The sequence below is a fragment of the Phyllobates terribilis genome, unplaced genomic scaffold, assembly GCF_046119375.1.
Source record: "Phyllobates terribilis strain yellow unplaced genomic scaffold, ASM4611937v1 Scaffold_152__1_contigs__length_4461920, whole genome shotgun sequence".
Lineage (NCBI taxonomy): Eukaryota > Metazoa > Chordata > Amphibia > Anura > Dendrobatidae > Phyllobates > Phyllobates terribilis.
The window spans coordinates 1,349,700-1,371,179 of record NW_027362912.1 but is presented as its reverse complement, the minus strand read 5'-3'; the positions used below and the strand labels follow the sequence as shown (position 1 = coordinate 1,371,179).

The window sequence follows — 21,480 nt, the reverse complement described above, 5'->3', positions numbered from 1 at the left end:
AGAACTGTCTGAGGACTTGAGAACCAAAATTGTTGACTAATATCTTCTTTTTGTGTTGTTCCAATATACACAAATGAAATAAACATGTGAACAACAAAACGTGTAATTGTAATAATTTTCTGGGAGAAATACATATATATACATTCATAGACAGACTTCATGAGTTCTCCTGCTAATAGACTGTCATACCCAGAGACGCAGCTTATAGGAGTTTCCAGGGGGGGATATACCATTGGTGCAACAGAGGTAAGGGGACCCACATTCACATCCAAAGATGCAAGCAGCTTATTTCACAGTACGTTATTAGACTGCAAAGAGCCCATGTAGTGTTCTTGCCCAGGGGTCTTCTCCTGGGGGTTGCAGTTGTACAGCGGCTCAATATCTTGAAGGTACCCAAAAGGCTCCATAGTATTGTTGGGATTTTGCATTGATTCATGCATCTTGTCTAGAGATGCGCAACTAAATTTGCAGGACCTTGGTCTAAGAGAGCAGGTTAGTAGTCTGTGGCTGTTGGATGGGAGCCTTGCTAACCGCCTCTTACATGCCGGCATCCCTGGCTCCTCTTTTGATTAGCCGGCCAGGCGTGATGTCATTTGTGCCTCACACCACAACTATGACATCGACATCAAAAGAGGAGCCGGAGATGCCGGTTCACGGGGCTCCGGTCCTGCGGCCGTGGAATACTGACCGGACTGTTGGACCAGAGTCCTGCAAATCCATTCACTCATCTCTACTCTCGTCATATCTACCAATAAGGGAAGACATTGTATGGGATTTCCCATAATACCAGCATAAAATGAATCCATCTGCATTGAGTTTTCCATGCTGTTTGTAGCAGGGTTTTATAGAGGTACATCTGGGTATTTGGAGCAATTTGCGAGGAGGCAAATTGTCCCAGCAGACTCGCAGCACATTGGGGGCTCTCGTCACCATAGAGGGGCACGCTCGTGACGTGGTCAGGGAAATGATCGAAACAGGTTTGTGCAAACATCATGGCTGGCAGCAAACTTTCCAATACCATGTTCTATTTATTATACACTACATGGAGAAAGGTATTGTGCCCCCTCCACATTACACCTACAGGGGCTTTTATGGCCTCCTATTCTAATCCATATCCAGGATGTTAATATGGAGTCCGTCCCTCTACAGATATCACAGCTCAATATGCCGAGCACCTTCATACATTTCACCATATTCCTATGTTCTTTCCATATCTATGTTATGTTCCCCCCTCTTTTCTTTGAGTTTTCATAGGACACAATTGATCTTGTCACAGTAAAGCAATCTTGGGGTGTACTTACAATGACGTCTATGGGGCAGTAGTCATTTCTGCATATTGAGATGGTGGTCCCTATATAGGAATGTTTTGGCATCTGTATGTGTCGGCATCCCCTGTATATGACTCATTGCCACAATTGATCTTCTTTATAGTCAGTGGTTTGGATGGCCTAGGTGCGGTTTGTAATATTTTCTATCAATGGTGTGTGCGCCCTCCTCTGTGCAGTGTTGTTCTATAACCATGGATGGACTAATAAAGGGGTTTTATGTCAATTCCTTTAATGACCTTTTGTTCGGTTTCTTTGTAGGTATTATGTCATTCTCCGAGTGGTCAGCCATTCTAAGCCTGAGCAGACATATGGCAATGTAATTGATGTGTGCCTGACATTGTTCTTCCCTATGTGGCGGTGACATATTTATGCTGCCATTCTCCAGTATTTGTTCTAATTAATCATCCTAAAGGTGTTTAGTGGGGTTGAGGTTGAGAACGTGTGGGAAACAGTTCTGCTCTTCTATTCCCTTAGGGTTGGAAGCTACAATTGTTTAAAATGTGTAACATACCTGGCGGCGTCCTTGCATGGTGGTCCATCTCCCACTGTGCAAGAGCGCGCACTTGATCTCCTGTCCAGAATGTCTCTCTGGCTTCCCTCCATGCTGTCTGTTTGTGTCTGTTTCTGCTGCTTAAGGGCGGCGCCCGATCACTTCCTGCTTTTTGTACCTGCTGTGGGTCACACCTCTTGTGCGTCCTCAGCCTATTGCTGTCTGTCACCTGGTATATAGCTCAGCTGCGCCCATCTATCCCTGCCTGAGCATAGTGTTTCTTTCAGTGTGTGCTTGCACTCTGAAGGTGCCAGGTCCCGTTCTGTGTTCTCTTGTCTGCCTATCCTGGAGGCTGTATTTCCAGGCCTGTCTGAACACGCTCCTAGCCTGTTCCTCCTGCCTTCTAGGGGCCGATTACCTAGACCTGTTCCTGTATCTTGTCTGACCTGTCTGAACACGCTCCTAGCCTGTTCCTCCTGCCTTCTAGGGGCCGATTACCTAGACCTGTTCCTGTATCTTGTCTGTCCTGTCTGAACACGCTCCTTGCCTGTTCGTCCTGCCTCTCTGGGGGCCGTATTCCCAGACCCGCTCCTGTATCCCGCTGCAGTGTCGGTCTCCTCCGTACACTCAGTTCCAGTCTGAACTCTCTCCTATCCTTTACCTGTTTTGCCTCTATGTCCGTTCCCTTCCTTTTTCTGCAGAGTCTGAACTCGTACCTAACTCCTGCTTGTTGTCTCTGTACTCCCGTTTGTGAGTTTGTGGTCCACTCGCTACTTCACTGCAAGTACCCTGTGGGTGTCTGGCTCTGCCTTTCCCTTCCTGTCTGTTCCGTGTGTACAGAGCCCTGTCCCCCCTACTCAGCCTAGCCTGCTCTGACTCCTTTGCTCACCGCTCTGGCGGTTCTAGCCTGCTCTGACTCCTTTGCTCACCGCTCCGGCGGTTCTAGCCTGCTCTGACTCCTTTGCTCACTGCTCCGGCGGTTCTAGCCTGCTCTGACTCCTTGCTCACCGCTCCGGCGGTTCTAGTCTGCTCTGACCCCTTTGCTTACCGCTCCGGCGGTTCTAGCCTGCTCTGCTTCTGCCCGCTGCTCCGGCAGTCCTGTCCTGCCCTGCTTCTGCCCGCTGCTCCGGCAGTCCTGTCCTGCCCTGCTTCTGCCCGCTGCTCCGGCAGTCCTGTCCTGCCCTGCTTCTGCCCGCTGCTCCGGCAGTCCTGTCCTGCCCTGCTTGTGCCCGCTGCTCCGGCAGTCCTGTCCTGCCCTGCTTGTGCTCGCTCCTCCTGCAGCCCTGTCCTGCTCTGTTCTTGCCCACCGCTTCGGGCGTTCCCTCTCTGCTGTGGTTGTCTACCGCATCTGCGGTTCTGTGACCCAGTCTGTACTGGGTCTTAACCTTTCTGTGCTCCAGCCCGTCCTTTCGGCCAGTACCTCCCTGCCTGCATACTCGCCTGTATCCACCCATCTGCATACCTGCCGTGTTTGCTTATATCCACCAGTCTGTGCCAGCCTAACCTGCCTGTTCCTGAGTCCCAGTGTGTACTGGGTCCTATCCCGCCTGTGTTCCTACCTGCTAGTGCCTCCCTGTCTGCACTCTAGCTGTGCTTGCCTGTACCCCTCTACCTGTATTGTTCCTGAGTCCCAGTGTGTACTGGGTCCTATCCCGCCTGTGTTCCTACCTGCTAGTGCCTCCCTGTCTGCACTCTAGCTGCACTTGCCTTTACCCGCCTGCCTGCATACCAGTCGTGCCTGCCTATACCCTCCAGTCTGTGCGCCAGCCTAACCAGCCTGATCCAGTAATCCCTGTGTGGGTCAACCCCCGTGTCCGGAGTTTGACCTGGAGTAGCACCTGGTCCCTCTGCCCGGTTTCTCCCTGGTGCACTGGCGTCGTATGCCGTCGTGCCATCTTGGTCGGATCGGCCAGATACTTAGTCACGCCCCTCCAGGCACTCTCCGGTTCATGGTCCAGTGGAATCACTACAATCACACGCACACGCCGCTCAGCCCGGGCGTGTGCATAACAAAATGTCTTGTGCTGAAGCATTAAGATATCTTTTCACTGGAACTAAGGGGCCTAGACCACCCCCTAAAAACAAGGCCATACCTCCACCACCAAACTGCCCAGCGGGCACAATGCAGTTAATAGGGTAACGTTCTCCTGGCATTCACCAAATCCAGACTCGTCCATCAGATGCCAGATAGAGAAGTGTGATCCGTCACTGCACAGAACAGGTCTCCTCCAGAGTCCTGTGGTGGCGGCTTCACACCACTCCATCCGACGCTCGGCATCGTGCTTGGTGATGTAAGGCTGCATGCAGCTGCTCGGCCATAAAGCTCCAGGCGGGGGCGCAGTGTTTGTGGTGATGTTGTTACCAAAGTAGATCTGGACTCTGCAGTTATGGAGTCAGGAGAGCGTTCTGCCCTCTGCTCCTCAGCACTCAGTGACCCCGCTCTGTAATGTTCTGGGGTCTCCTGAGTTGCTGCAGTTCCTTCCACTCCTTAATAATATCACTCACATGTGATGGGGGAAGATTTAGGAGGGAAGAAATGTAATATCCAGACTTGTTACCCCGGTGGCTCCTATTACAGGACCGCGCTGGTATCAGAGGGCTCTGCACCACCAGCCATTCTGTCATATGTTAGTAACAGCACACCGCATGGGAGGGCGGATGTTATACACCGGGGGGCGTGGGGATTGATGTTATACACTGGTGGGGGGCGAGAGTCTTAATGTTATACAAGGCCGAGGGGCCAGATGTTATACCCTAGGGGTACGAGGGGCTAGATGTTATACAATTCCGAGGGCTGGATGTTATACACTGAGGAGCAAGGGGACGGATATTATATACCGGGGGGGCGAGAGGCCGGATGTTATACACCAGGGGGAGGGAGCGAGGGGACAGATGTTATACACCGGGGCTGGGGGCCGGATGTTATACCCTGGGGGCCAGATGTTATGCAATGGAGCGCTTGGGGTTGGATGTTATACAGTGGGGTTGAGGGGATGGATTTTATACACTGGAGGGGGGGCGAGGGGAGAGATGTTATACTAAACTAGGGGCGAGGGGTGGATGTTATACACCGGGGGAGGCGAGAGGCCGGATTTTATAAACTGGGGGCTGAGAGTCCGGATGTTATACACCGTGGGCAATGGGACTAAATGAAAAAAGCAGAATTCGGTGACTAGGAGTTTTGTCCTATAATGTATGTGCATTTGCCTTCCCTTTAGAAACTCTCCCTTGTGATTCTGCAGTGTCTTAGAGGTTGACTATCTTTTCCTACATTCCTCAGGAGTTTCTCATGAACAGACTTCCGGTGGCTTGCCCAACTCCGCTATTACTGGGAGAATGAGAATGCGAGAGTGCGAATCATCAACTGCAATGTGAAGTCCGCCTATGAGTACCTGGGCAGCTCCCCACGCCTGGTCATCACTCCGCTCACTGACCGATGCTAGCGGACTCTGCTATGATGTGATGGGTTATGCTCAGAAATGTTTTTGACTTTTGTATGATGCATGAAACTTATTAGCAATTATTATTGATATTTCATACCAGTTCTTTCATGTTTCATTGGGAGATCGGTGCTTTTTATCTAAATCTTGGTGGAGCTCCAGAAGGTCCGGCCGGCACAGGAAAAACTGAGACCACCAAAGATTTGGCCAAGGCGCTGGCCGTGCAGTGTGTGGTCTTTAACTGCTCTGATGGTTTGGACTACATAGCAATGTCAAAGGTACATACAATGTTAAGCTGCTCCATTGCAGATAATAAACTGACTCCATCCGATGTTCTGCTGACATCTTTTGATTATATAGTACAGACCAAAAGTTTGGACACACATTCTCATTTAAAGATTTTCCTGTATTTTCATGACTATGAAAATTGTACATTCACACTGAAAGCATCAAAACTATGAATTAACACATGTGGAATTATATACTTAACAAAAACGTGTGAAATAACAGAAAATATGTCTTATATTCTAGGTTCTTCAAAGTAGCTACCTTTTGCTTTGATGACTGCTTTGCACACTCTTGGCATTCTCTTGATGAGCTTCAAGAGGTAGTCACCGGAAATGGTTTTCACTTCACAGGTGTGCCCTGTCAGGTTTAATAAGTGGGATTTCTTGCCTTATAAATGGTGTTGGGACCATCAGTTGCGTTGTGCAGAAGTATGGTGGATACACAGCTGATAGTCCTATTGAATAGACTGTTAGAATTTGTATTATGGCAAGAAATAAGCAGCTAAGTAAAGAAAAACGAGTGGCCATCATTACTTTAAGAAATGAAGGTCAGTCAGTGCGAAAAATTGGGAAAACTTTGAAAGTGTCCCCAAGTGCAGTTGCAAAAACCATCAAGCGCTACTAAGAAACTGGCTCACATGAGGACAGCCCCAAGAAAGGAAGACCAAGAGTCACCTCTGCTTCTGAGGATAAGTTTATCCGAGTCACCAGCCTCAGAAATCGCAGGTTAACAGCAGCTCAGATTAGAGACCAGGTCAATGCCACACAGAGTTCTAGCAGCAGACACATCTCTTAAACGACTGTTAAGAGGCGACTTTGTGCAGCAGGCCTTCATGGTAAAATAGCTGCTAGGAAACAAGCAGAAGAGAGTTGTTTGGGCTAAAGAACACAAGGAATGGACATTAGACCAGTGGAAAATTGTGCTTTGGTCTGATGAGTCCAAATTTGAGATCTTTGGTTCCAGCCACCGTGTCTTTGTGCGACGCAGAAAAAGTGAACGGATGGACTCTACATGCCTGGTTCCCACCGTGAAGCATGGAGGAGGAGGTGTGATGGTGTGGGGGTGCTTTGCTGGTGACACTGTTTGGGATTTATTCAAAATTGAAGGCATACTGAACCAGCATGGCTACCACAGCATCTTGCAGCAGCATGCTATTTATTTTTCAACGGGACAATGACCCCAAACACACCTCCAGGCTGTGTAAGGGCTATTTGACCAAGAGGGAGAGTGATGGGGGGCTACGCCAGATGACCTGCACTGCAGTCACCAGACCTGAACCCAATAGAGATGGTTTGGGTTGAGCTGAACCGCAGAGTGAAGGCAAAAGGGCCAACAAGTGCTAAGCATCTCTGGGAACTCCTTCAAGATTGTTGGAAGACCATTTCCGGTGACTACCTCTTGAAGCTCATCAAGAGAATGCCAAGAGTGTGCAAAGCAGTCATCAAAGCAAAAGGTGGCTACTTTGAAGAACCTAGAATATAAGACATATTTTCAGTTGTTTCACACTTTTTTGTTAAGTATATAATTCCACATGTGTTAATTCATAGTTTTGATGCCTTCAGTGTGAATGTACAATTTTCATAGTCATGTAAATGCAGAAAATCTTTAAATGAGAAGGTGTGTCCAAACTTTTGGTCTGTACTGTATATACTTTTTTTTAGTTTTTCAAAGGGCTGGCATCATCGGGAACATGGGTGTGTTTTGATGAGTTTAACCATATTGAGCTGGAGGTGTTGTCCGTGGTGGCCCAACAGATTCTCCGCATCCAGAGAGCCATCCAGACGAAGATGGACATGTTCAACTTCGAAGGAACAGAGCTGAAGCTTAACCCAAATTGCTTCTTAGCCATTACCATGAATCCTGGCTACGCGGGACGTTCTGAGCTGCCGGATAACCTCAAGGTAAAGAGTCCCAGTGCCTTGCATCGGGTCCTTCCACAACATTTCTATAGGATTAAGCTCAGGACTATGACTCGGCCATTCCAAAGCTTTATGTTTATTCAACCATTCTTTTGTAGAGCGACTTGTGTCTTTGGGCCATTGTCTTGCTGCATGACCCACGTTTTCTTGAGATTCAGTACATGAACTGATATCCTGATATTTTCCTTTAGCATTTGCTGATAGATTTTAGAATTCATTGTTCCATCAATGATGGCAGCCGTCCTTGGCCAAGTGCAGCAAAACAGGCCCAAAGCATGTTACGATTACCATCTTTGTGTTTCATAGATGATAGGAGGTTCTTATGCTGTAATGCAGTATTTTCTTTCTGCAAACATATAGCTTCTCACTTAAAATCTCTATCTTGGCCTCATCCTTCCACAAAGCATTATTCCAGTTAGCTATTGATGTGCCCAGGTGAGTTTTAGCAGTGACATTTTAAATCGCATTGCCTTTCTCCTTGCAATCCTGCCATGCTCGCCATTGTTGTTCATTGTCTTTCTGATGGTGGACTCATGAACAATTACATTAGCTAATGTGAGGAGAGGCCTTTAGTTGCTTAGCGGTTACCTTGAGTTACTTTGTGACCTCACAGACTGATGTAGCTTTAAGTCAAATTTATGCAGTAATACAGAAATTTTTGAGGGGTTCACAAACTTTCAAGTAAATGCTAGGTTTACAAAAGAAACATAAGATTTCATCAAAGGGATTATTCTCCCCCAAACCTATATGAGATTGCACATTTCCTATGTATAATCACCACACCTGATGCCCTCATTTCTGCAAGCTCCTTAATATTGATGTCCCATTCTCCTATTTTCCAAAATGGACACAGTAGAGGTGTGGAGAGAGATTTGGAAAGTGTTAAAGGAGTATTCCCATCTCCAAGATTCTATCCCAATATGTAATAGGTGTAATAATAATATTAATAGCAAATACCTCCAATTGGAAATGTAGTATAGTTCTTCTGATTAGCTATGTCGCTTACCCCATGTGCAGGACATAGCAGTAGCTTAGGTATCCATGGTTACGACCACTAGCAAGTAACTAACTGTTACTATGAGTGGTCGTAACCATGGAAACCTAAGCTACTGCAATGTCCTGCACATGGGGGTAAGCAACATAGCTAATCAGAAGAACTATACTACATTTCTAATTGGAGATATTTGCAAACATTATTATTATTACCCCTATTACATATTGGGACTGGATCTTGGAGATGGGAATACCCCTTTAACCACACTTTGACTGACTTTCCTCTGATGTGGAATAGACACATCACTTTTAGGTCTGGGGTGGAGGATAGTGTAAATGGACAGAATGGGTTCCCCGGCTCTCTGCCTAGTTTACAGTAATTTAGTTTAATTTGTTGACTGACCCATCTGGTTTGCGCATTTCTGGTTCTTTTCCGGACTGTAGCAATGATGGTCCCCAACTATGCTCTGATTGCGGAGATCGGCCTTTATTCTTACGCTTTTCTGCACGCTAAACCTCTCTCGGTGAAGATGGTAATGACTTACCGGCTGTGCTCGGAGCCGCTCTCGTCCCAGTTCCATTATGATTATGGGATGCGTGCAGTAAAGGCTGTGCTGACCGCTGCTGGCAATCTGAAGCTGAAATTCCCCCATGAAAATGAAGAGATTCTTGTAAGTTCTGAACTGTTGGTCGCTTTACATCTCGTATAGGATAGCATTACCATCTTACCGAGAAGCATTTGGATCACAAAAATTACAGCTGTCTGATTTTATAATAGCAGACAGAGACTTGCAAATAATGTCTGCACATTACTGTTCCTGGCTTGTTAGATCTCATCTGTGCAAAAGTGTCAAAACTATAGTTGTTAAACACGTAGCTTGTTCATCTTATGGGACAGTTTGATTTTTAACTTAAACGCATGTATTTTAGGCTAAAAATCATCTTAACAATTGTTTTTTATTAAAAATTTTGCATCGCTTGGCTTTCACCGGCTTTTTGATTCCCTGCACATTCAATTTTGATAAGGTCTGTGGTCATAAATAAACTGAGAGGAGCTCAGAAAAAGACAGATAAAACATTTACAAACTCCCCGTCAGCCAGCAAAAACGAGTTCACTGACAGTATCTCACTTAACTCATTCTGCAGCCGGCAATTAACAGTGCAACACAGAGGCCACATCTATTCCCTATGGAGAAACAATTCTGCAGCATAATTTACTGCAACTCAGCAGCGTTCCGTTCCTCTTTTATCATTCCTGGAAATGTAGGAATTAATTGAAATCTGTCAATAACGAGTACCCTACACAGTCTGACAATGTCACCATTGTTTGGGCACAGTCAGATTGTATAGGGTTGTCCCCTATATAGATTATATATACATTATATGTCATTTACACATACATTTCCAGGAGGTATAACAGAGGGACGATACAATGTAGAGTTTTAGGAAAAGAGGTTTCATACTTATTTTTTGGAGAATACTATTCTTTACTAATACAGACATACCACAAGAGCTGACTGCTCCTTTGTAATGGGGTTCTTCACTTTTAATATTGTTTCATGTCATATTGTATATGAATTATTTTATCATTTAATCCTTTTTCATTCTATTTAGCTCTTGCCGTCAATTAAGGATGTAAACGAACCCAAATTTTTGTCTCATGATATTCCTCTGTTCAATGGGATTACCAGTGACCTGTTCCCTGGCATTCAACTTCCGGAAGCCGACTATAAGGTATTAAAATATAATAGTGTCTTAAAGGGGTTTTCCAAGACTTAAAGAGGACTTGTCCCTCGCCATAAATATGTAAATGCCGCTGTTCTCCTGACTCCGGCATTGTTTTTCTTTTCTTCCTGCTCCTCTCCGTTCCTGACATCTGTCACTCTCCTCTAGCCCTTTAAGCCAACTGGGCAAGGCCTTCCTGAAGACTCCCACAGAGAGGACTTGATGACCACGCCCACTTGGCTATTAAAAATTATGAACTAGATTTCTATAAAGAGGCTATATCTCAGGAATGGAGAGGCGCAGGAGCAAAAGAAAAACCGCACCGGATTCAGGAGAACAGCGGCATTTACACCAGGTAATAAAATTGCATATTAATGGCAAGTGATAGCTCCTATATAGCTGGCCAGCTATCATTTGGATGATAGTTATCTTTCAGCAGCAGAAGGGAAGGAAGGGAGACACAGATCCATTACTAGTGGGTTGGCGGAGCCCCACAGGGATAGATCACCTCAGATTTATAAAAAGTGACGACCGGCCCCTCCAACTTAAGCTCCTCCTACTCCCATGTTCTCCAGTCTGAAATTTGAGGTCGCAGAGGATAGTCGCTGCCTTTGCAGCTCCTCAGAAGATTTTTTATTTTTACCAAAGGAGACCTGGACCCCCCGTGGTCTAGAGGTCTCAGGGGGTCTCGGCGCTGCCGGGACCCCTGCCCTCCCCTGCCAGACCTGCGTACCCCTTAAGGAGGTCCCCGCAGTAACCTGCCGGCCCCGGGGTACATAGGGCGCTTCCTGGCAGAGACGCACACCGCCTGTGGGGTCACAGCACCACACATCCCTGGGGGTCCCTGTGGCGCACAGCGGGGTAAGTGCTCTGTGTATGAGTGCGGCCGCCGCCGTTATTTCATGTGGTGATTTTCTGCTTTTCTGTATTTGCAGACGGTGTATGAGGATCACCGCTGCATTCTCTGACCCTGGGGGCTGGGGAGCAGGGACGGAGGAGCACGGCTCCGTTGGAACGGGGGGCGTGGCTTTATTATCTTGGCTTCCTGCCGTCACTTTTAGGCAGGAAGCCTTCAGGAGAGCGCGCGCTTTCTCTCTGAGCGCGGGCTCTGTGAGTGAGCTCGGGGGGCCGGGCTTCGCGTCGTTCGGCTTCCTGTCATTGTAGTTCTGACAGGAAGCTCCTGGCTTAGCGCGCGCTGAGCTCTCCGCCCCTCTCCCTCCTTCCGGCTTCCCTCCACGTGCACCTCCGGCTCTCTGCTCCCCGTTCACCGCCCTCACAGCTCAGAAGGAGCAGTCACCGCGGCACTGGTGAGTCGTTTCTGCCTGTAGGCAGAGGCTCCCTTTTTGTTCTTTCCATTGCAGAGCACCTTGGCTGACCTGCTAAGGCAGGCAAGGTGCTATTTGCCGCTACCGCTTTTCTGGACACTCTCACTTCTCTGACCTCTTAAGGCAGTGAGGTATTTAGCGTGTCAGCAGCATTAACCCCTTCTGAAGGGGTCTGCTCAACAGGGCTGTTAACTCTTTCTGGGGGTGCACACTTCTGTTTCAGAGGGCGCTTCTCCCCAGTTTGTTAGGTTAACTTTTGCTCTGCAGGGCTGGGGTAACTCTCTCTAGAGGAGAGTTTTAACCCTTCAGTGCCTTAAAAGTTAAAAAAAAAAAAAAAGGGGGGAATTTTTTTTTTGTGGAAGCAGGCTGTGTTAGCTATTTTCGCACACCCTAGGTTACCATACTCATTCTAACATGCTGGCATCTGATGTGGGAGGCATGACGGATCAGGGACCAGGGGGCGCGGACCTCTCTCCCGATCCGTTTCAGGATCGGTCTCGCATTTCTGATACACCCAGGTCTTCGACGGCGTCAAGTTCGACCCTTAGTGATGTTAAAGTGGAGGCTCTCACCCGCTCCATTGACAGTCTTTCTAACCTCCTGGGTCATTGGGTGTCAGCTAAGTCGCAACCGACACCACGAGGCAAGAAGCGCCAGAGGGTGGCGCTGTCTCCTCCGTGCGGTGCATCGGAGGCTCCAGATTCACCAACAAGCTCGGTTGGTGAAATCTCCGATTCTGAGGATGAGGATCGGCAGAGTCGTCCTGCTTCGCTTTCGGGCCGCGTGGATGCTCTTATTGGAGCCATGCGGGAAGCGTTACAGCTGTCTGAAGAGCTGACAAAGCCTGGCAAGTCGGCCCGGCTGTATCAGGAGTCGCGTCGGGCTCGTTCAACATTACCGGCGCATGATGAACTTAACGAGGCAGTGGAGAAAGAACGCCGGTGTCCGGATAAATGCTTCCAGGGGATGCGTTTTTTTTATGCCTTGTATCCCTGCGCCACGGAGACGATCGCTAATTGGGTTCCCTCCCCTGAAGTGGACCTTCCTCTGTCTCAGCTTAGCAAATCTTCCTTGCTTCCTGTTAAAGGGAAGGCCAGTCTTCAGGAGCCTCTGGACAGAAGAACGAAGTTAGCGGCGAAGTCCATCTACGAGGCCGCGGGTCATGGATTCCGTGTAGTCTTGGGGGCCATGTGGGCCGGTGAGGCTTCTCTGCGGTGGTTGGACCAGCTGCGGACGGCATGGCAGGATGGAACTCCGCTGTCGGAAGTGGAAAGGCTTTTCCAGCTGTTGGAAGAGGCGACACATTATGGCAGGGACGCAGTACTGGATACTACTTCCATTCTGTCCAGGTCTCAATCTTCGGCCGTCACAGTCAGGAGAGCACTGTGGCATAAACAGTGGACTGGAGACGCAGTATCCAAACAAGGTTTGCTTAGTCTAGCGTACAAAGGCGGTCATCTTTTTGGTTCGGACCTCACGGAGCTGATTGCTAAGGCCAAGGCTAAGGATGCTGCCTTGCCTCAGCGGAAGGCGGCGGCTTCCACGTCTGGCAGGTCAAGTGCCAGTGGTGGTCGTCGGTCCTTTCGGACCAGGGGGCGGTTCGGTCAGCCTTCTTGGGGATCGGGTCGTCCCTCGGCTTCCGGTAAGAAGTCCACCCAGAAATCCCGTATTTCCTGGAAGCAACATTTCCGTCAGGACAAACGGGAGGTTGACAAGAAGCCCGCTAAGGCGGACTGACGCCAGGATTCCGCTCGAGGGCTCTCGGGTGGTAGGTCGTCTGCTACAATTCGGGTCGATTTGGGCGTCCCACATTTCGGACGCCTGGGTGACGCGAGTTATGTTGGCAGGCTATTTCATAGAGTTTCACTCTCGTCCCCCGGACAGGTTTCGTCAGTCACGCACCCCGTCCGAGCCCAAGCTGGCTGCAGCACTGCTGCGGGAGGTAGACACTCTTCTGCAGCAGGGTGTGGTGGTCCCGGTTCCGCCAGAGGACCGGGGAAGGGGGTTTTACTCCAACCTTTTTGTGGTCACCAAAAAGGAGGACAAGTTTCGCCCCATTCTGGATCTCAAAGATTTGAATCTGCATGTCCGGACCCAGAAATTCCGCATGGAGTCTCTCCGCTCTGTCGTAGCGGCCCTGTCGCAGTACGATTTCTTGGTGTCGATCGACATCCGCGACACCTATTTGCATGTCCCTATCGGCAGAGCTCACCAGCGTTTCCTGCGTTTCGCCATAGGTCAGGCCCATTACCAGTTTGTGGCCCTACCATTCGGGTTGGCCTCGGCACCCAGGGTTTTTACAAAGATTCTGGCGCCACTCATGGCGCTTCTTCGAAAACAAGGAGTTATGATTCTACCCAACCTGGACGACCTGTTGATTGTGTCGCCCACAGCGGAGGAGGCGATGACTGCTCGCGATCTCTCTCTCCAGCACCTGGAGGACTTCGGGTGGCTGGTCAATTGGAAGAAGTCGTCATTAAAACCGACGCAGTCAATCCTGTTCTTGGGGATGCATTTCGACACAGTACGGGCAGTGGTGTCCCTGCCTCCGGACAAACAAACGAACCTTCGTCGCCATGTCCAGGCTATGAGGTCGGCGATGGCAATGTCCCTTCGGGAATGCATGCGCCTTCTGGGTCTGATGGTGGCGACAATGGAAGCCGTACCGTTTGCACAATTTCATTCCCGGGATCTCCAAAATCTTATTCTGACCAGTTGGGATCGATCGCCGACTTCACTGGATCGCTCGGTCTTTATCTCCCGCAGGGTGCGAGAGTCTCTTGGATGGTGGTTACGTCCGGAAACTCTATCCCTGGGGAAATCCTTTCTTCTCCCAAGGTGGTCGGTGATTTCCACCGATGCCAGCCTGACTGGCTGGGGGGGGGTTTGGAACGACCTCTGGGTTCAGGGGGTCTGGTCGTCAGAGGAGTCGTCTCTACCGATCAACATGAGTTGAGAGCAATTTTTCTCTGCCTCCGACATTGGACGGTCCTTTTGAGCGGTCTGCCGGTCCGGATTCAGTCGGACAATGCGACGGCTGTCGCGTATATCAACCATCAGGGCGGGACGAGGAGTTCCAGACTCATGATGGAGGTCTCTCGGATCCTGGTTTGGGCCGAGTCCAGGGTTCCAGCCATCTCCGCGATTCATATCCCAGGTGTGCTGAATATCTCGGCGGACTTCCTCAGTCGCAAGCAGGTGGATCCCGGAGAATGGAGTCTTCATCCGGAAGTGTTTGCACTGCTGTGCTCCCGGTGGGGGACTCCTCAGGTGGATTTGATGGCATCCAGGCTGAACGCCAGGGTTCCGACATTCATGTCCAGGTACAGGGACCCGGAGGCTGTGGCGGTAGATGCTCTAGTGGCCCCGTGGGACCAGTTCGAGCTGATCTATGTGTTTCCGCCAGTATCCTTACTTCCTTTGGTGATTTGGCGGATCAAACTGGAAAGAGTATCAGCAATTTTGGTAGCGCCGGATTGGCCACGGAGGACGTGGTGTTCGACGCTGGTGTCTCTTCTGGCGGCGCCTCCGTTTCCACTGCCTCTTCGCCCGGACCTGTTAATCCAAGAGCCCATTCGTCATCCGGACCTGAAGTCACTTTGTTTGACGGCGTGGCACTTGAGACCGAGATCTTGAACCGTCGTGGTTTTTCGTCCGAGGTTATTTCTGCCAGAGGTCCAGCCACGACTAGGATTTATCACAGAACTTGGGAGTCTTTTTATTCTTGGTGTTCTGGATCGTCAAGGAACCCGAGGGTTTTTTCCATCCCCAACTTCTTGGCTTTTCTGCAATATGGTTTGGCCAAGGGTCTAGCAGTTGGTACCTTACGAGGTCAGGTATCTGCACTATCCGCGCTTTTTCGAAGGGCTATTGCTTCACGTAGGGACGTGCGTTCTTTTTTTCATGGGGTTGCTCGTCAGTTTCCGCCTCGGGAGGCGGTTGTGGCTCCTTGGCGGCTTAATCTATTCCTGGAAGCTCTTCAGCATGAGCCTTTTGAGCGTATGGATTCAGCTACGCTTTACTTGCTTTCTTGGAAGGTGGCCTTCCTGGTAGCGGTCACCTCTTTGAGAAGGGTTTCGGAGTTGGCGGCACTGTCTTGCTCGCCACCTTTTCTGGAATTTCTTCCGGATCGTGTGGTGCTTCGTACCCGTGGAGATTTTTTACCTAAAGTGGTGTCGCATTTCCACGTCAATCAGGACATCGTGTTACCTTCTCTCTGTCTGAAGCCGAAGAGTCCAAAGGAGTGGGCCTTGCACTCGTTGGATTTGGTGCGGGCATTGAAGTTCTATCTTACAATCATGCAAGGTTTTCGGAAATTGGACTCTCTTTTTGTGATTCCTGCTGGTCGTCGACGTGGTCAGCGTGCTTCCAAGGACACTATAGCTCGGTGGATACGTTCGGCTATCCTGGAAGCGTACCGGCTCAAGGGCGAGCCTTGTCCGGTTAAAGTTCGAGCTCATTCCACGAGGGCTGTTGGTTCATCATGGGCTTTTCGTCAGGGGACCTCGGCAGCGCAGCTCTGCCGGGCGGCTACCTGGCGCTCCGTTCACACCTTTACTAAATTTTATAAAGTGGACGTGAGTGCTTCCGCCGATGCGGCCTTGGGACGCAGGGTCCTGCAGGCGGCGGTGGTTTAAGTTACCTCTTTATTTTATTTTATTTTTTATTCGGCGCTGGTTGCGCACTTACCTAAGTTGTTGGGGTGTTGGAGATTCTGCCACTATTTCCCACCCTAGAATTTTGGACTGCTTTGGGACGTCCCACTAGTAATGGATCTGTGTCTCCCTTCCTTCCCTTCTGCTGCTGAAAGACGGATTTTGGTAAGAACTTACCTGTAAAATCCTTTTCAGCGAAGGAAGGAAGGGAGACACAGCACCCTCCCATGGCAGAAGTATTTTTTTGTTTCTAGATGCGGCGCGACCCTTTCCTGATGGCGGTCATCTGGTCTGGGGTTGGCGCACTAGGGCTCTTTTCCAGCATCGCCAGCTCATCGCAGTTGTCAGGTCCAGTGAGTTGTACCTAGGACTGTGTGTTTTTTTGCTGTTATTTGCATAACCTGTTTTCTCACATTTCTGAATTTTTCAGAATGGGTTGTACTGTTCTGCTGGTGTTGTCTGCTCTTCCTTAGCTTGTGTACGGACTGGAGAACATGGGAGTAGGAGGAGCTTAAGTTGGAGGGGCCGGTCGTCACTTTTTTATAAATCTGAGGTGAACTATCCCTGTGGGGCTCCGCCAACCCACTAGTAATGGATCTGTGTCTCCCTTCCTTCCTTCCTTCCGTCTTTCCCGGCTCCCCCATATTCAGGAATGCTCGCTCCTGTTTTCTCTATGACAGAGTCGCTGCCAGAATCTTATGGCAGCTGCTAATTTCACGGTCAGAAAGTAAGGATCGGGTGATTAAATTCCAACCGGCCGATTTTTATGTCCCCCAACATAATCTGTCATGAGGCCCCCATACACAGTAGATGGTAGACCAATCCCATTGAAATCACCCGATCCTGATCCACTGCTTTGGAATTGGGTTACATGACCTTGTCACTCATCGTCCGGTCCCATTAGTGCAACCTGGGCAGCTGCACAGGGGCACCAGCGGTAAGGGGGCTCACTTATACCTCCAATGCAAGATGATCTGATGTAGAAAAAAAATGGTTGAAACATCTGTGAGTGATTTATCGCTAGTTTAGTTGTAGATTATGGAGACATTTTTTTTTAGATGAATGAATCAATTTGCAGGAGACTGATCCAATGGCCAGGTGTCATGGGTGCGTCAGATGTGACAGTCGCCCTGCAGTTGGTTGCAGGAGATCCCTTCGTTTGGCATTACAGACATCTTCTTAGCGGTCTCACTGTAGGACCCAGCGGCTACCTCCCTCCTGCTCTAATTGACAATCAGGCCTGGGTGTTTAAATACTTCCTGGTTGCTACACAGAGGTGCCAGTGATATTCACATGACCCCTTGTGAAGGCTTGGAGCAAGTACAGTTCTTACTTCCTCTCTGGTGCTAAGAGGATGTGTGTGCCATCTCTCTGAAGTCGACTCAAGCTAAGCTACTTCCCCCGTGTCTGTCTCCCCTTGCTGTCTTTAGTTGTCAGTGGGGATCGACTAGTGCTCACCCCCCCCCCTTCCCTATCCAGGGCCAAACGCTAAGGAAATACAGGGATAGGTTCCTGTACGGCAATTGGTGAGGAACCAATATAGAGTCGGTAGGGGAGACAGGGTGATTGCAGATCAGCCTAGGAGGTCTCCATTTCCCCCTTTCCCTAGTGTCGGGGCTCCCTTCCCCTCATCCCTTTGTGTCGCACTTTGTCTTTCCTACACTGTGTGTGACATCAGGTCAGTAGTGGGCACTGAATGAGACCCCTGAGAGCCACCTTATTTCTTCCTGCCCCCCGGCTCTTCTTCAGATTAGCCGGCCTGGCATGAAGTTATGGTTGCAGCATGATGTACACCAGGCCATATAATCAGAAGAGGAGCCGGGGATGCCGGCAGCTAAGAGGCGGCTCTCAGGGGTCCCGTCCAGCGGCCACAGAATACTGATCTGGGTCCTGAAAATGTATTCTCCCACCTCTAATTGGATCCACTGTAAACAGACTGATGGAATATTTTACCTTCCTTTTGCTCAGGATTTCCTTGAATGCGCACAGGAGAGCTGTGCTGGACACAACATCCAGCCCGAGAAGGTCTTCCTGGAGGACATGATCCAGACGTATGAGATGATGATTGTCAGACACGGGTAAGCTGGAACTACAGAAGTCCATGGGACGGGGGATTTATTCTTCGCGGTTTCCATTTTATACAATGGACCATGCTGCGTTTTGTTTATCCCGTGCAGTTTTATGTTGGTTGGAGAGCCGTTCTCTGGAAAAACGAAGGTCCTCCACGTCCTCGCTGATACGCTGTCTCTTATGAATGAGCGAGGGTGCGAAGAAGAAAAAGTGATTTACCGGACAGTGAACCCTAAAGCCATCACCATGGGGCAGCTGTTCGGGCAGTTTGATCCAGTGTCACATGAGGTTCGTCTATGATTGGAATTATTGTTTATAATACTAATATCTTTGCTGAAAATGGGAAAATCTCCCCTTTTATGGCTTATGGACATGGTAGATGGGGTTCCTTCAGAGACATAGATCCCAGCCATACATTGCCGGGCAATCATTTTATTATTGCTTACCCCCTGTTTGCACAAAAATTGGAAACTGTTTTATTTTCCCCATCAGACATGGAAGCAACAAATTGTATTATTTATGCCAGAAATTAGCATAAATTTGCATACTTCCAGCCACATTCTGAATAGACTGTGTCTGGCCTCACTCAATACACTTGCTTTGAGTGAGGTCATGCACTTCTAGTTGGCATGTGACCGCGTATATGCAAATCACTTACTTGCGGTCTCTCCCGGTGCCGCCACGTTCACTTCAATAGGGGCCACGTGTAGTCAATACATGTGCATCATCAATATCATAATCCCAGGCATTCCCTTTAATAATCCTTTCAATTGTGGGATTGTATTGGATTTTATGGGAAGAGCAATTTTATTGATGCCTCTCTTCATTTGCAGTGGACCGATGGGATAGTCGCTAATACTTTCCGGGAGTTTGCGTTATCTGAGACCCCGGAAAGAAAATGGGTTATCTTTGATGGACCTATTGATACGCTAGGGATAGAAAGTATGAACACCGTCCTAGATGATAATAAAAAGGTAACTCTCTATTTTACTTTGTGAAAACTTTTTTTTTTTTATTTATATCCTTTTCTGTTTTCATCACCATGTAGCATAACAAAAAGTGATACAAAAAGTTATCCTCCATGTATATCTACAGCCATGATGGAGAATAGAAAACATTAGATTTTATGGCATCTTTATATATCTTTAATTAGCAGTAAATTGCAAAAACTGTTTGTATTTCCTAACACTATCCGACAATATCCATTCATGAAGATGGAAATAAGCCTTTAGTAGAGGACTTATGTATTGTATGTGGAGAGAGACGCTTTAAAAGATATTCATTGCAGGATCATCTTCCAATTATAAATCAGCTACTAGATTTTTGCACTTTTTTCAGATATTAATTTGTGCACATAATGATTGTACTTTCTCCACTAAAGCTTACAATGATCCTTTATGAGGTTACTGATCAGACTCCGTGGATTAAGTTATTATTCATTTGTTCAACATTTAATATTGTTTTAAATATGTCCTGTTATTTTTAGCGTTGCTTGATGAGTGGGGAGATCATTCAGATGTCACCTCAGATGAGTCTGATTTTTGAAACAATGGACCTTTCCCAGGCGTCGGTAGGTTTTCACTCATCCTATAAGAGAGGAGTTCCCATATACTTGTACATCGGGGGATCTAATGCTAACTAATCAGATTTAGTTATAGGGTTGACTTTTAGAGGTATTCTCATCTTTTAAAGCATATCCACAAAATGGCCATAATTGTCTGATAGATGAGGGTCTCTCCTCTGGCACCCACCCTAACTTTTCTCGAATATGAGGCCCCATCTTGTGCCGCTGTGAAAGGAGAGTTTGGCAGCACGAGCAACTCTTCCATTCACCGATTTGGAAGTCCTACATACACAGTCATCAGGGGTGTAATGATCGCGGTTGCAGAGGTCGCGACTGGGCCTGTGCAGGTGAGGGGCCCGCCGACATCAGCGCAAACTTCAACTGCATGTGCACCCCCGAACGCACATTCAGACGAAGTGTATTGAGGCGCAGAGACCTGTTGGGTCTGTGCACGACAATGCACGCTGCCGGCTAATCAGAAGCCAGCAGCTGATGTCGGCGTGCACGTGACTGAGGGTGCATGACAGTGACATCATATGCTCCCGAAGCTTGCACTCTGAAGTCAGATGCTGGCTTCAGAAGAGGATGGCGCACAGCGGGGGAGCGGAGGAAAAGAGAGCAGAATCATTTATTTTTTTCCTATGCATTAAAGTACAACGGCAGAATGGGGGACATATACCAGGATGGGGGATATATATACTAGGATGGGGATATATATATATACCAGGATGGGGAATATATATACTAGGATGGGGGATATATATACCAGGATGGGGGATATATATACTAGGATGGGGGATATATATACCAGAATGGGGGAAAAATATACCAGGATGGGGGATATATGTATCAAGGTGGGGCCCAGGATAAGGGACATATATACCAGGATGGGGGATATATATATCAAGGTGGGGCCCAGGATAAGGGACATGTACACTAGGATGGGGGATATATATACCAGGATGGGGCCAGAACAGGGGACATATATACCAGGAAGGAGCCCAATATGGGGGATATTACTACATAATGGGGTAGGAGGTGCAACACATATGTCCTTATAGGATTTAGAACACTATAAGGGCCCATACATCTGACCAACATGCAGGGGGTCCAAATGTTGCAATGGGGGCCCATCGGACTCTAGTTACGCTACTGACAGTCATCTCTACATTCACTTTAGTCGCTATAATTAAAGGGATTGTCAGTCCCTTTCATTCTGGTGCTACTACAACAATCATCTAAATGGTGAGGATCCAGTTCCTGACACCAGCACTGAATGTAGGGAAAATGTAATGTTACATAGCTTCTACTCAAATAAATGGATGTCTATGTAATCTATGGATGATGGAAACGTCAGGACATTTGGAAACGACTTTGTAGACTGTTTTTCATCCACCCAGCGAGATAATTAGATAACTGGATGGGCTTGTGTCTTAGGGCAACCCTACTTAGTATATCTCTCTCTCCAGCCCGCCACTGTTAGCCGCTGCGGTATGATTTATCTGGAACCCCAACAACTGGGCTGGGCGCCCCTGGTGAGGTCCTGGCTCAGCACCCTTCCCGATGCACTGAAGACTAAGGACCACCTCGCTCTTCTAGAGGAACTCTTTAAGTGGCTCGTCCAACCTTCCCTTCGATTCCTCCGAAAGCAGTGCAAGGTGGGCGCCATGTGTCCTCTCAATT

The 21,480-nt window shown here is 48.4% G+C and overlaps 1 protein-coding gene across 1 annotated transcript in view; it reads left to right on the top strand.

Moving 5' to 3' along the window:
* Positions 1-7,221: 7,221 nt before the first annotated feature.
* The window catches only part of LOC141206947 (dynein axonemal heavy chain 12-like), a 33,622-nt gene continuing 19,363 nt past the window's right edge, over positions 7,222-21,480 (top strand). Inside the window, exons 1-7 of the mRNA XM_073664316.1 lie at positions 7,222-7,447; positions 10,073-10,192; positions 18,132-18,241; positions 18,341-18,521; positions 19,067-19,207; positions 19,720-19,803; positions 21,267-21,455. Coding sequence (XP_073520417.1) covers positions 7,334-7,447; positions 10,073-10,192; positions 18,132-18,241; positions 18,341-18,521; positions 19,067-19,207; positions 19,720-19,803; positions 21,267-21,455 — 939 coding nt within the window. The 5' untranslated portion in view covers positions 7,222-7,333. The remainder of the gene's footprint in view (positions 7,448-10,072; positions 10,193-18,131; positions 18,242-18,340; positions 18,522-19,066; positions 19,208-19,719; positions 19,804-21,266; positions 21,456-21,480) is intronic.